The sequence below is a fragment of the Carettochelys insculpta genome, chromosome 2 (assembly GCF_033958435.1).
Source record: "Carettochelys insculpta isolate YL-2023 chromosome 2, ASM3395843v1, whole genome shotgun sequence".
Taxonomy (NCBI): Eukaryota; Metazoa; Chordata; order Testudines; family Carettochelyidae; genus Carettochelys; species Carettochelys insculpta.
In genome coordinates, this window is record NC_134138.1 from 265,825,503 (window position 1) to 265,841,710 (window position 16,208).

Consider the following 16,208-nt stretch of genomic DNA (forward strand, 5'->3'; position numbering starts at 1 on the left):
TAGCCACACTGAAGCAAGAAAGATTGTCTGTCTGTCTGTCTGTCTATCTAGTAAACACCCTATTAAACAGTTGGTTTACCTTTTCTGGCTTTAATTTTTCCATCATTGCAAGTTGCTGGGTTATTTGTAACTGTGTAAGCAAAAGCTTTTTTGCTTTCTAGATTGTATTTTGACTTTTGTGGATTAGTTACATAAAATGTTTGTTGTAGCTTGAAGCCTTGAAATATACTAAAAAAATCTTAGTGCAAACCTGACAGTGTTTGCATTGTCAGATTATGTCAGAAACACTGGGAGCATGGTCAGATGTGCTCACTGAGCAATGGCATCCCAGCCCAAAGGAAAAGGTTATAAACTTCCCACCCCTTCAGCAAGTAGGAGCCAGTGATTTCTGCCCCACCACTTAGAGCAGCCAGTATGCTATAATACTCCACCTTCCCAGCCACCTCCTTGCAGACCCAGGAGCAAAGCTGAGCTCCAGTGAGGAGAGGCAAGAGGAAGATGAAGGGAGACCCTTTAAGAAGTTTCGCAGCTCTTATTGGAGGCTTAGAAATGTGTAACATTTGCCTATTGTATAATGTGAGCTTTTTTTACACCACATCTTTTTCCCTTAACATAATTTATTGTAGCATAATTAGAGCAGTTCGATATGTATATTCATATTCGAAATGTGTCCATCACTGTAGCATTTAGTTACAATATATAGATTTAACTGTCTGCAGCTATTCAAGAGAAATAGTCCGCTTTCCATCATATCACATATTAATTTGTTTTTTTTCCTAAAATATTTTGTCTGTGGGGTTAGGTAGTTTGATCAAGGACCACATTGCTTACCTGTTCTTCCACAATTTCAGTGCTTGGTTAAAAGTGATCTGTAGGTGGGACCAAGTTTTATATTGAAAAGTCTTCTGCAATGGCTTGTCTACCTACACTAGAAAGAGTTTGGGAGCATTGCTCATATCTGCAAATGAGTTGGTTTCTTTTCTGTTCTGTTTCCTTTGTCCGTATGTTTTATGCCAGATCACAAAATAAAATAAGCTACTACAGCAAAAGGATTTGTTTTACCACTGCAACTGTTTCCTCAAGGCTTATACTTGGCATACATTTTTCTGTTGATATGTGCTTTTTTCACACCCCTAACAAATGTAGCCATGTGGTTAAAACTGATGTCATGCAAGCCTCAGAACATTCTGCTTTCTTGCACTTTCGCATTTAAACCTAGGTTCCATCAGCTGGATTGTTCCTCTGGAAGATAAATGTATATTTTAGTGTTGAACTATAGTCCACTTTTTTCAATTATCGAAACATTTTCTGCTTTTGAAACTTTCATTTGAGTCTCTAACAATATGCTCTTACTTGGTTACAGACCTATCACAGGATGAGAAGACTCTTGAACTGGAATTAGGAGTCTCTGATCAACTTGAAACAGCTGAAATGGAAACATCTCCTAAAAAGACACCAGCATCTGATGACAACCAAACTGAGCGTATGATCAAAGTGACACAAAGCATTCAAGCTGTAGCACAGCAGGAGTCAGACAAACAAGTAGAAGAACAGCAACTGTCACAAGACATGGAAATATCACAAGTATCCACAGAGGAAACTCAGCCTCCCCTTTTAGCACCTGAGACCACAACTATATCACCAGAAACCTTGGAGTCTGTGAGTAAAGAGGAGACTTCTAAGACAGAAGAACAATTAGAGACAGTAAGAATGCAAGAAGATGTAGAAAAGAAAGACACCCATGAGAGCTCTGAAACACCAACTCTTCTGTTGAAAGCGGAAACTATTCCTGCAAATGAAAGTTGTGTAAACAACAGTTTGCTATTAGGAGATAAACCTATAAAGTCACCGAATGAGACATGTTCTTCATTTTCATCATCAGTGGATATAAGCAAGAGAAATGTGTGTTACTCCCCATTAGTTTCATTAGATGTGCATTGTGCACGAGATATACTGCACAGTCAGACTCCACCACGGAATTCCTCTGCTGGAAATCCTCTCCCAACAACATACATAACTGTCACTCCAAAAATTGGCATGGGAAAACCTGCTATCACCAAACGAAAATTTTCTCCTGGGAGACCCCGATCAAGACAGGTAAGCACAATGTTTTAGTATAGAAGCTGGTAAATAAATTAACAACTTCCTGTGTTTTTGAAAGATGCTTCCCATTTGGCTTTATGAAAAATAATTTGATCAATCTTAGAAAATATACATTGTGTTTACCCTGCATTATAAAGTTAGTTTATTGTTAACAATTTAGTTTATTGTTAACAATCCATTATTTTAAACACATTTGCTGTGAAAAACTCTAGGGAACTGTAGATTCAATAACTGAAGGTAAGACATGGTGAAGTTCTCATGGGAGATTCCTTACTTTTTACATCCACAGTTCACACACTGTGAGTTGGGGCCCCAAAGTGAGTTGCAGTCCCCTTTGAATGAGGTCACCAGGGTGGCTTAGACTTGCTGTGATCTGGGGCTGAAATTTGAATTCCACTGCCAAGGGCGAAAGCCCAAGGGCTTCAGCCCTGGCTGGCAGGGCTCAGGCTACAGGCCCCTTGGGTGGGGCTCAAGCCCCTGAGCTTCACCTTTGACACCCTCCCACACCCCTGCCTGGGGCTGTGGGGCTTGGGCTTTGCCCCCCTTCCCCCACCTGGGACAGTGGTGCTTTTAAGCAGGCCCAGACTTTGGTCCACCCTCCTGGGGCTGGGAAGTGATTTTTGTTAGAAGTGGGTTGCAGTGCAGTGAAGTTTGAGAACTCCTATCTTATATGATCCTCAAATGCATTATTAAACACACATCCCAGAAGTGATATCCATAGTACTGTAGTTTTTGTTGTGTAAGCGTATTTTGCACTCTTTCATATCAATCTGCATATGTTTCCATCTTGATCAGTCTATTGTATTTGTAGGCAGGAGAAAGTTAAACTTTTTTACCTGCCTTTGTAGATGAACCTCCGGCAAACTTGCTGTCCTTCTGCTTGGAGATTTTCCCTGGGCAGAAGTTTGTGATTATGTCAGATAATCTGATAATTTTGTTACATTGGCAGATATCTATTAGAAAGTATCTGGTAACAAAATACCACTTGTGATTTGGGAAGATTTATCATAGTCCTCAAAAGTAAATAATGATACTTTCTCTCTTAGGGTATGTCTACACTACATGATAAAGTTGGATTTAAGGCAGTTAGCTCGATTTTACAATGTCATAGTGTTCTCTATAAATACAATTAGGTCAATTTTAGGGCCTGCTAAGGTCGATATTATAATATCGTGGAAAGCAACTTGGCATAGCATCAAGTTCGAATTTCAAAACTCAAATGAAGGCTAATGTGGAAACACCAAATCTTTAAATCAATTTTATTAGCCTCCAGAGGTATCCTGTATGTATCCACAATGCTCCCTGGGTGTCCTTTCTGGCTGCTTCCATCTCTGCTGCTCTCAAGTTGCAGAGGAATTAAGTAACAGGAAGCCTGCAAATTTGAATGCGGCACCAGGAAGCCCAGGGTGGCTAACCTGTGGGGTCATGCTTGTATGAGAGGCTGAGAACCTTCTTCCTTTATTATCAGCATGGTGAGTGCATCTACCCATTAAAAATAGCCCCAACACAGAGTTCATGGTTCTGTCTCTCCCTCTGTAAGCTGAGCACTTGGATTTTCTTTTCAGCACTGGCACCAGCCTCTGCCCCACCATACCACGTTTCATATTGGCTGTAGGGGTCATGCTTGTATGAGGGGCCGAGGAACTTCTTTTCTGTGGTTTACGTTTGTACAGGGGCAGCCCCCGCCTGCCCCCCCCCCCTTCCCTGGCAGGCATCATGCAGTCAGGTTCTTTCCTGCACCCAGACACATCATGTGGCTAGCACCTGAGCCAATGAAAGGACATGCCTGCTGCACAGTGTGGACCATGCTGCCAGACAACACCGTGTCCTGGCTTGTGCACGGTGAGGGCTTCAAAGGCGGGAAGGATTCTCATGGGCTTGCTCTTGCCAGGGGAAGTCTTCCCCCATGGCAAAGATTTTGGGGGTTTGCTCTCCCAAGGGGGAAAGGAGCGTTTCAACTGGCCCTTCAAAAAGCAACCCCCATCACCTTATGACACCCACCTAATGGTATGTGCGAGGGTGGACTCAGTCAGTCGGGGCTGGTCTCCTCACCTGAGCAACATATTGAAGGGTCCTTGTCAACTGTCCCTTCAACAGACAACCCAACACCTCATGACACCCCCAATAGAATGTGTGGGGGCAGGGGGGGCAAATAAGGCAAGCCCATGCCTGGAGTGCTAGTTGGGTTATCAGGTAGAAGCCATACCATTTTGCCCAGGTCAGGACGCTTTCAAGGCGGGGAAAGTGGGTGGACAGTCAGTTGAGATGGCACAGACGCCTGGGTGATCCCAGGGTACAGAGTCATTCATCATGCATGTGGAACTTTGGGGAGCTCCATCCCCCTTGTTGCACATGTCTGTGTGGTGAAGTGGGAATCCAAAAATCCTGCATCACAAATTCTTTTGTCTTCAACTTTACTTTCCTTCTCTTTCTTCAAACTGGAATATTTTCAGGCATGATGTTTCTGGATTCGTGTGTGGGAGAGTGTCTAGGGGGCCAGCTGAGATGACACAGACACCTGGGTGATCCCAGGGCAGTATGACAGACTCCCTCCCTGGCGCACTATACCTTCTGAAGCCAGGCTATTTGGTTTTCCTTTTCCTGGGATTCCCTACTTCTTTCACTCTGGAAAAAATGGCTGTTTGCTTTCCGTGGGAGGGAATGGGGACCATACAATGTGGGAAGATAACATCACATACCCACAACCACTTGCGGGGCATTTTTTCCCCATACTGCACCAGGAAAAATACCCAGAATGCTACAGGGCTGAGGGAACTGTGGGATAGGTATCCACAATGCACTGTTGCAAGAGTGCAACTTGATGATTGAGAGTGCCAGCAATAAGTTAACTTTGTGGGGAGGTGAGGGTAGACAAATTAGAATTTATAAAACCCAGAATTACAAAATCGAATTTACATTGTATTGTAGATGTAGCCTCACTCATTTAGGCCAGATCTATATTACACACTTATTTTGGCATTACTGTATTGCTGGGGTTTGAAAACACCCCACTCCTAAGTGATGTAGGTATACTGACTGTAAACGCCTGTGTAGACATTGATGTCTTGGCAGAAGAGCTTTTCCCAACAGCTTATGGCGTCTTCACCAAAAGCCAATCATCTGCCTTTAGGCTAGGTGCCACTGACTTCCCTTATTCATCATAAGGAGCAGGTGTACCAGTGCTGACAGAGATGCCCTATGAGTTCAATATTAGCGTATCCCTGCTAGACGCACTAAATCAGACTCCAGAAGATTTGAGTATGGCAGCCTCTATCTTCCACTAAGTGTAGACAAGCCCTTAGTTAAGAATATTCACAAGCTCAAGCAGAGCCTGGTATTTTTAAGAGGTGACAAACAATGTCCTCTAAGGATTAAGAATCCAAGACTAATTTAATCCTCTATAGTAAATGCAGCAAATTGCATACAAGATAATTCAACCAGCTGGTGTTTGATGCATTTGTCAATGGCTTTCCTTGTATGTAAACATAGTGAAATTGGTTAGAATATGTAGTAAATCAGAAAATTGCAGCTAATCTACTAGAAGGTGTTGTACTTGCTCCTGCTATAATTTCTCTTTATAGTATTTAAATAAACATTGTCAGATATTTTAGAATAATCTAACATTGTTTCCATACTAAAAGGGTCTTGAAAATAAAATACATTTTCCTATTAAAATTTACTTAGCTTTTCATGCAGATTTTTTTCTGCCATAGTTTAAAATGACCTGAGCTGCTATTTTTTGTGTGATAGAGGAGAATGCTTAAGAGTAGTAACACTGTTATTCTGTATGTCAACAAACTAAATGTTACTTAAAGTTCTGCCCCCATGACTTGTGAGAGAGGTCAGCTACAGTTCTCTTGACAATGTTTGTTAATTAACAGCTGCTGGAGAGCCCATAAAGAGGGGGGTGTAAAGGACTGTTTGGATGAATCGCCATATTTGACTGTGGAATGGGTTTCTGTGAGGTTGTCTAAAATCACATTGTTTCTTCACAGTTTTAATTCAGCATCAATAATTTGTAAGTGGTGGAGTAAATAACTGTACGTTTTTAAAAAATCAGCAGACAGAACTGAGTTATGTTGTACTTTCTGCACACTTTCTCTACTGGTGACATGAACATCTTAATGTATGTATAGCGTGTGTAATATAGCCAAGTTACAATTGCTGTGGGAACCATAACATTGATTTTCATGGCTAGCAAACAAAATCTCAGCTATAATGTTGTCATAACATAATTTTAGCATTTCATTTCCATGTTAATTTTAAAAAGAAAAAAGAGTCATCAGTACATTTTTTTTGAAATCTGCATCTTCCTAATATCAGGATGTATTAGTACTCTGAGGAAGGGTCATGAGAGATCAGATATTCAAGTAAGCACATGTAGCTGAAGTCTTAATGTGTAACAGTTGAAATAGCGCATGTGTGGTTATTTGAGTATGAAGAAACAGATTTGTCTGGATAACCATTTCCAATTGGAGTTAGGAAAAAAAAAAAAAAAAGACTGGTGACAGAGCACACAAATCATTTATAGTTTTTTATTTCTCTGTTTTTTACTCTGGTCTATCTGGGGAAAAATAATGTTCTACTTGAGAACTAAAGGCTTCAATAAATAGCATTGAAGTTAATTAAAAGACTATCACTAACTTCAGTGGATTTTGAATCAGACATGTATGTTGAATCCAAATAGCCGACGTTGGAAGTTGTATCATTCCAGTAGCATTGTCATTCTTAGAAAAGTGTCTGCAAACACGTTGGTCCAAATATTAAACTTGTTAGTTGTTACTCCTTTTTTTTTTTGTTTTTTGTTTTCCCAGTCCTAGCTCTGTCAAACTTCCTATGAAGTCATTGGAAATTTGCCTGAGTGAGTACTGAACAAAAAGTAGTATCAAACTACAAATAAACACAACTTTTCCCTTGTTTAATATACAATTTAGTTACAACTGGATTATTATATGGTTTTTGTGCTCTTAGTTGTTTGGTTTTTTTAATTTTGTTCATATTGTTTTATACTGGATAGTGTGTTAATTAGGAGACCTCCGTATTTGAGGAGGAAATTTATCTTTTAAGAAAAGGAATTTGCTTTTTTTAAATGATGTTTTCTGAAGAGAATTTCATCATTAGAAACACACTTCTCCTTTCTCAGAGATGAGCAATTCTGTGTTTATTTTTTTATACCCTTAGATTCCTGTCAGTCATTATGTACAAAGGTATGTACATATATATGTTGAACCTCTCTAGTCCGGCATTCTGTTGTCCAGAATCATAGGTAATGTGGTGTGATTTTAGTTAGTCAGCTGACCACTTAACATGGATGTGGTCAGGTTTCCCATTGTCCAATAAAGTTTGTCTATAGCCAACAGTCGTGGCTCTCTGTGTTCCGTGTTCAGAAGTAATTTACCCCTAAATTTCTTATAAGAGCCCAGTGAGCATTGGAAGTGTCAGTAATGCTGCTAGACAATATTGAGCTCCCAAGGTCTGGCAAATTCTCTCATTCAGCACTGGTCAGGAACCAGTGGATGCCTGATTAGAGAGGTTCAGCCTTTATACTCATATCCCTAATGTAGTGCCGTAACTCTTTCCAGTGAGGGTTCTCAGTTTTACAGTATTAACTTCCTAGTTTGTTAGTTTACTAAGGGACTGACTATTTTGAATGTAGGTCTATGGAGGATACTTGCTTCAGAAAATCCAATTACTTGGTAAATAATTTCCCTTCTGAGTAATGTATAAGCAAACAGAAAAATCCCAGTTGGATAAATTGTGTGTTAAAATTTGCACTCATGGGTAACACTTAGAGTTGCATTGATACAGTTTGCCTTGAGTGAATGTTATAATTTGCACTTCTGGCAAATCAGTAAATGTGAATGAGAATTAACCTTCCATGAAAATATTTCATTAGTACCTGAGAACACACACACAGTATTTATGTCCTCTGGTGTTTTATTATGCTCACTTCTTAAAATTTGATAATTAAATATAGAGGTCTCTTTTTTTTCTTTCAAGCTATAATGAATATAAATTTCTACTTTTCTAATTTTTAGTAGATGAGACATTTACACTATTTGCTCCTTTCTCTGATACCAGATACTAAGTTTGTTTTTGGAAGTTGGTTCACATGCTTCAGAATGACATGAGTAACTTTTTTTAAAAGTAATCAGTTTTTCTGTTCGTTAATCTTCATTTAGATGCAATTTGTTTTGTTTCTCCAAAGCTAGGAAATTATTCTATATATAATTTTATGCATGGTGTTCTTCCAAAAGAGAATTATTGTGGGGAAGTTTGAGGATGATTGGGCAAGTTGTTCATTGGAAATTATTTCGTAAGACCTGTTAAAATGAACACACAAGCCTGCTTTCTGCATGGGGAGGGGAGCACTGACGGTAGAACCAGACCTGTCATTTTGTGGCAACAGGAGAAAGCCGTGCTCTTTGAAGCTCCTGCCAGTTTTTTCTGTCTCAGTGGTGGCTCAGCCAGGTCTCCCTGCTGCAGAGTTCTTGAGAGTGGAAATTCAAGACCTTATTTCAAATTTCTCACTAACAGTTTGACTTAATTACGTGCCCATCTAATCTCCAGTCACATCGCAGGGTTGCATTTTCTTCGTGACAAGCTGTGCCCTCGGCTTTGCATCTCCTTTGAGATGTGTGCAGTGGCTGGTGCCCTTCAGGCTTCTGGGAGACAGCTGGCCTGAGAGAGACAAAAGCAAGCAGGAAAGCGTGTGCATCCTGCTTCATTTAGTGAGTGTCTCTTCGGGGAATTCGACTGTCTCTGTAGAGTGAGTGCAGTTTCCATCATAACACAGTCTGATTGGAGGCTCTTCCCCACGCATTTGAACAAGAGAGGGACCAGACTGTGTTTGGCAAGCTGGAGCCCGGGTGGGGGGAAGTTACTCTAGGCCCTTCCCGCAGCAAGAAAGGGATCAAGTAGGACTGGAAAAGAACTGGCTCTAGGGCAAGTAGACCCATCTCTGTAAGAATAGTGAAGCAAGGAGGACAGCACAGCAGATGGAAGATCAAACCTGAGGCTCTGTAGCCCACAGCAACACCCATGCCTCTGAGTGCAAAGTTCAGCCATTTCCTCCCTGACCCCCCAGCTTGGAAATGGCAGACTCAGAGTAGCGCACAGAACCCCCAAGAGTCAAGAAGAGGCTTAACTCTGTCCCTGTGCTTCCAGCACAGGTCTATCCATGTGGATCCTGTGCTATAGTGAGGTGTCAGGCTTCTGGTAAATCCGTTCCATCTAGTCAGTAAAGCCAGGGGCCGTGTGCAACTTGATCTGCTGCTCACAAACAGGGAAGAACTAGTAGGAGAAATAGAAGTGGGTGGAAACCTGGGCTGCAGTGACCATGAGATCATAGATTTCAGTATCCAGACAAAAGGAAGAAGGGTGAGCAGTAACATACAGACCCTTGATTTCAAAAGAGCAGACTTTGACTCCCTGAGGGAACTGATGAGGAGGATCCCTTGGGAAATGAAGATGATGGGTAAAAGAGTACAAGAGAACTGGCAGTATTTTAAGAAATCTTACTGAAGGCACAGGGACAAACCATCCCTCTGCATAGTAAGAAATGCAAACATGGTAGGCAACCAGCTTGGCTTAACACAGAAATCCTTAGTCAGCTTAAGCTCAGAAAGGATGCATACAAGAAATGGCAATGTGGACAGTTGACTAAGGGGGAGCATAAATATATGGCTGGAGAATGCGGGGGAGTAATCAGGAAAGTGAAAGCATAACTGGAACTGCAACTGGCAAGGGATGTGAAGAGAAGGTATGGGGCCATTACTGGATGAGAGAAGTGACCTAGTGACAGATGATGTAGGAAAAGCTGAAGTACTCAATGCTTTTTTGCCTCAGTATTTTCAGACAAAGTCAACTCCCACATGACAGTCCAAGACAATGCAGTATGGGAAGGTGGAGGGCAGCCATCCATGGGGAAGGAACAAGTTCTGAGCTATCTAGAAAAACTAGATGTACACAAATCCACAGGTCTGGATTTAATGCACCCAAGGGTACTGAGGGAATTGGCAGATTTCATTGCTGAACCTTTGGCCATTATCTTTGAAGACTCTTGGACTCCTTATCTTTTCCCAGACCAGTTCTCCACCCAAGACCAAATAGGATTAAAGTGAATACTTGGTTGTAGTGATCATTGCTTTCCTAGACTCCAAAAGAGAACTTAACAGAACAAAACTTAATTTTATCGGCTGATACCATATTTAAATTACCATGTTAAGCCAGTGTGGCAGCCATCAGTGCCTATAGCTCAGGGGGGCTTTGTTGTATGTGGAGACTCGTATCCAAGCGAAAAGGTAAAGTCTCTGTCATAGTGTAATGTAGTCTGGAATAGTATAGTGTGTTCATCATGTTGAAGAAAAGGAATACTTAAATACTTCCTTCCATTAAACACTTCCTTCCATCATCTTTACTCCAACCCAACAAAATCACAGAGCAGGACCTTGGACCCTCATCGTGTTCCTAAGAGCTCTGTCCAGATTGAACTTCTGCAGAAGGTAGTATCCTGTTTCAAATCCCCTCTAGTAGGTCTCCCAATGACAACTATGAGTTTTTTGGTTTGAACTTTCTCTAATGAGACCCATACTATCATTTGAATTCTGAAAACTGCCATCACAGTTGTTACAGCATTCATTCCTGAAGTAAAATCAATAAAGGTTTGATTACACCTTTAAGTCCAGTCTTGATACTCTCAGGGCAGAGAATGTATATATCCTCTATTGATTTCTGCTAAACAACCATAAGTTCATCACATTCTGCATATTGGCCATCCAGTGGTAGACAATGCCATTTTTTTTTGGAAGAAGTCTTTTCCATTCTCAATTGCCCAGAGGAAGGAAGGTAGGTAGGTGAGGGGCATTTCTGTATCCATCTGTCTTGGGCACTAAAGCATGGAGACTTCTGAGTGGGATTAAGTAGGTGTAACTGTCTCTCTCAGTACTGTAGATATTTCACACCTGGAAAAGGTGTAGGTTTGCAAGTGTGGCATTGTGCATTTTTCAGCTCTATGATTTAAGAAACTAGATTGGAATTTTCTACTGTAGACATTATCCCAACAGGTGTGGTAAGATTGGTGGGAAGGGGAGGAGCATTCCCCTGTTGCCAGTGACTGATAGGTTAGTTCTGTCCCAAAGTATCTATCATAATGGATAGAGCTGTCCTGTCTGGAGGACATACTGGGGCGGACACTCCAGACCCTGCACTTTTGGGGGCCCTGAAGCAGCTGCTCCAATCATGCGATGGATGGAAGGAATGTGGGTGAGTTACTAGGGGCTGAGGGCTGGGTGGTGGAGTCAGCAGGGGTTACCTCCCCTTTTCCCCCCCATACTCACAATGTGAGTGGCAGAAACAGCAGCCTGCTCCACCCTGTTGGGCCATGCCCTGCTCCCTTGCAGCCGGCTGCACTTCACTTTTCCTTAGCAGGAGAAAGCGGAGCACACACCTGGTTTCTGCTGCCTGCAGAGAAACAAAGCATAGTGGACCGGAAAGGCAGTGCAGTGGAGCAGGCTGCCACTCCTGCCACCTGTGTGCTGAGTGCCACAGGGAATGGGAGGACAGCCCTTGCTGCCTCCACCACACCTGGCCCTCGGGCTCCAAGTGATCTCTGGGCTCTTTTGCTGGGCAGGGGAATGGTAAGGGAACAAAGTCCATGGCATGGTGGGGTTGTCTCGGGTCCTGTGGGGGATTGCACCAGACCTCATCCCCTCCCTTGGGATAGCCCTGGTAATAGATATGTGGCTGTTGTTATCTGAAGAAAGGAGTTTTTCATATAAGCATGGATAACTTTTTTTTAACATTGTCTCTCTCAAATGATGACATTTGCTACAATAAATTTGGCTAGAATTCTTTTGAAGGAGTGTTGCTGTTAAGGATTGGGGTTAGTTTGGATGGTTAATTTTAAAGACATTTGCCAGGGTATGTTTGAAGCTCTTGACTTCACCAGGAAGGGGCAGTCTGTAGACTCTTTGGCTATGATTACACGACAGTAATCTGTCAACAGAAGTCACTGTAGGAAGAGATTTCCTGACAAAACTTCTGTCAACGGTGCAGCCAAACAAAAAAGCCAACTAGAACAGTGCTCCACTCTGTCGACAGAGCATCCAGACTGCCTGTTGGCGTTCTCAACAAAACGGGCACTCAGAAACACAGCAGACAGGGCTGCCTATTGTCCTGGATACCCTGTCTGTTGAGAGAAGCCCCCCGCCCCCGCCCCCAGCCTCCAGAGTGTCCGCACAGCTTTTTTTGTCAATAGAACCTGTTGACAAAAGGTGCTCTCCCTCATCTGGGAGAGGCAGAAGGTTGTCAGCGGAACTGTCGACTATTGTTGACATACTGTTCACAAAACTCTTGTGTGTGTGGATGTTCCACTATTGTGTTGACAAAACTGGGTTTTGTCAGCAAAACTTGCTAGTGTAGCCATAGCCGTTGAGAACAAAGAGAAGTCCAGTCCCTATAGCTCTTCAGAGTGATCCAGCTGTTTCAGAGAAGTTCGAAGTTTCGGAGTAGTTGAGACACACACACTAGAGTGGTTGAAGAAATTTTAAGTTCTGCAAAAGCCAGGATGTCAGTAGAATGTCTGTGTCATGGAGCTTTTAAGCTCTGTAGTAGCATACTTGGTAACTGCATGAAATTCTTACCCTATTGAAATCAGTGAGTGTTTTTGCTCGTGATTCCATCACGGCCAGGATTTCACCCTGAGGGGACCACCTGTTCACAAGATGCAGGGGATAAGGCTCTCAGCATATCTCCTTCCTGTTGCCATTGTACTCATGTGTATGGCTTCTCATTTTATTTTTCCTGGTCATTCTTTAGTGTGGTTATGAACTGAAACACATTAAAATAGAGCACTGTTTCAACGTACCAAATGCTTGTTTGGCATACCCATTATACAGATAAACAAACTACCTGAATTGTTCTTCAGGTGGTGTAACCAACCAGGCTCGGGTTCCCCAGAAATGAGGCTGCACCCAGAAGGCGAGTGCTAGATTTGGTTTATTAAAAGCGCGTGACACCCATGACGGGAACCCTGGAGACGCCGCAGTCACCAGTGGGGGAAACCTGACTCGTCGGAGCTTCGCTCGGGGAGAGGCTCTGTAACAGGCCTCCTAACACTAGCTGATAAAGCTCAACTCATTAACATAAGATTGCCTAAAATTGCCTATGCATTCCTATCACTATCTCTTGTGGCCTACTGCCAGCGTAGCCTTGAAGTCTGGGCAAGCGCGCCTTGTTCGGCAGTAGTTCCCATGGCAGGGTTAGTTATTTTGCAGCTTTTCACCTTGCACACACTGGTCTGTTTAGATTCTCCTGAGGATTCACAGAGGGGTTGGACTGCACTCTCGACCATTACAATGTCTTTTCGCACCCTACAGGTGGTAAGGTGGTAGGGAACAGCCACCATGGATTTGTAAAGGACAAATCGTGTCAAACTAATCTGATAGCTTTCTTTGATAGGATAACGAGCCTTGTGGGTAGGGGAGAAACAGGAGATGTGGTATACCTAGGCTTAGTAAAGCATTTGATACGGTCTCGCATGATATTCGTATAAAAAAACTAGGCAAATACAATTTAGATGAGGCTGCTATAAGGTGGGTGCATAACTGGCCGGATAACTGTACCCAGAGAGTAGTTCTTAATAGTTCTCAATCCTGCTGGAAAAGTATAACAAGTGGGGTTCTGCAGGGGTCTGTGTTAGGACCGGTTCTGTTCAATATCTTCATCAAAGATTTAGATATTGGCATAGAAAGTACACTTATTAAGTTTGCAGATGATACCAAGCTGGGAGGGCTTGCAACTGCTTTGGAGGATAGGGTCATAATTCAAAATGATCCGGATAAATTGGAGAAATGGTCTGAGGTAAACAAAATGAAGTTTAATACGGACAAATGCAAAGTGCTCCACTTGAGAAGGAAAAATCCGTTTTGCGCATACAGAATGGGGAGTGACAGTCTAGGAATGACTACAGCAGAAAGAGATCTAGGGGTTATAGTGTACCACAAGCTTAAATATGTGTCAACAGTGTGATGCTGTTGCAAACAAAGCAAACATGATTCTGGGATTCATTAACAGGTGTGTTGTGAACAAGACATGAGAAGTCGTTCTTCTGCTCTACTCTGCACTGGTTAGGCCTCAGCTGGAGTATTGTGTCCAGTTCTGGGTACCGCAGTTGAAGAAGTGGAGAAACTAGAGAGGGTCCAGAGAAGAGCAACAAGAATGATTAAAGGTCTAGAGAATGTGGCCTATGAAGAAAGGCTGAAAGAATTGGGCTTGTTTAGTTTGGAAAAGAGAAGATAGTGGTTTTCAGGTATCTAAAAGGGTGTCGTAAGGGGGAGGGAGAAAACTTGTTCTTCTTGGCCTCTGAGGATAGAACAAGAGGCAATGGGCTTAAATTACAGCAAGGGAGGTTTAGGTTGGACGTTAGAAAAAAGTTCCTAACTGTCAGGGTGGTCAAACAGTGGAATAAATTGCCAAGGGAGGTTGTGGAATCTGCCTCACTGGAGATATCTAAGAACAGGTTTATATAGCTGTCTATCAGGGATGGTTTAGACAGTACTTGGTCCTGCCATTGGGGCAGGGGGCTGGACTCAATGGCCTCTCGAGGTCCCTTCCAGTCCTAGTGTTCTATGGTTCTTTACAGAGGAAAACAATTTTTCTAAAAGGGATTTTTATCTATATTCTTTTCTAACTTTTGCAAGAGAAAACTTAAAATAGTATTGGGAACGATCAGAAACAGCAGTTTGCAATTTTTAAAAGGAACTTCCCAGATTGAGCCTTTGTAGGTGAAACTTTACCTTACCAATTTCTTCAGAAATAAAATTTGCTAGAACATTTATACCAAACGAAACCCTAAAAATGCATAATGAAGCTTCCACAAACAGTCATAATTCTGACCACCTGGTCTGCAATTGCACACAATCATCTTTTTACACCAAACCACCAACTGGCAAATTAGCCATAAGAAATCTGTGTTTCCTAGATAAACTGTTAAATCCACATTGTATGTTGAATATGGATTCACAGATCTGTCCCCTCTTATTATATACAGGTGATCCAAACACTCTTTCAAGTACAATGACCTTTTCTGGATGGAGAAAAACATTTGCATGTACTACTTATATGCCATATACATTCCAGAAAAAGTGTTTCAGTATCTCAGATCCATCATTCACTTTGAGGGGCCTCTTCTATCTCATCTGCTCTCTGCAGTAGATAGTTTTAAAAACCCAGTAATAGTTTCCTCACTTGCCTAGGCCCTGATCCAGCAAAGCGCTTAAACATATGATTGAACTTGTTAATGTGGAAGTCAGTGGTACCCTCCATGCTGAAAGTGAAGAATGTATTTTACTGAGTTTTAGACACTAAGTGCTTTGCTTCTGGAACGGAGTCTTAGTAACATAGCACAAACAACCCTTTTATTCTAAAAATACTAAAAACCAACATCAGAGATTAGTTACTATAATAAACAATGAATAATTAATCGGTGATGGCCATTTAAATGTATTATATAGAGTACTTTGTTGCTTGAGCCAAAGAGGGGCTGGCCCATATTTGAGTGGTTGCATATTTCCATGAGTAGGAAAAAAAATTATGATAGAATCAAATATTTCTTGGGTGTAGTCCTGTTTATTTACAAGTATGTGTATAAAGTCCTATTTCCATGGTCCACGTAGGAATGAAAACACTCGCTCAGCAGAATGCTTCCACCCATATAAATAAATTCAAGGCTAAATTTCCTCTCAAAGTTTGTGGCTCTGATGTTATTGAGGTACTCTTTACTCCCTCTCCCCCCAATCTCCAGACAATATGATATGGATCATTAGTCATTATCTATGAAAAAATCCTCATATGAAATCCATGTATGCATACCATTACAAGACAAACCAATATAGAAACCTGAATATTTGTGTTCTCATGGTTTAATATTAAAAGTTGTTATAAATATAGTGCAAAGAAATAAGTGTAGTCAAAATCATGATAGTGAAGTAACTGCTCTGGTCCTGAGGTGAGCAACAAAAAATACGAAAGGTCGAGAAAGCATGCTGTGTGAGGGAAGATTAAAAATGAGTTTGTTTCGTCTGCAAAAGACAAGACTGAGAGGG

The 16,208-nt window shown here is 41.8% G+C and overlaps 1 protein-coding gene across 8 annotated transcripts in view; it reads left to right on the plus strand.

The window, feature by feature from the left end:
- The window catches only part of KMT2C (lysine methyltransferase 2C), a 346,453-nt gene that overhangs the window by 223,572 nt on the left and 106,673 nt on the right, over positions 1-16,208 (plus strand). For all 8 annotated transcript variants that reach the window (XM_074985089.1, XM_074985087.1, XM_074985090.1 and 5 more), the window contains one exon: positions 1,364-2,097. In XM_074985089.1, the coding sequence (XP_074841190.1) occupies positions 1,364-2,097 (734 nt within the window). The remainder of the gene's footprint in view (positions 1-1,363; positions 2,098-16,208) is intronic.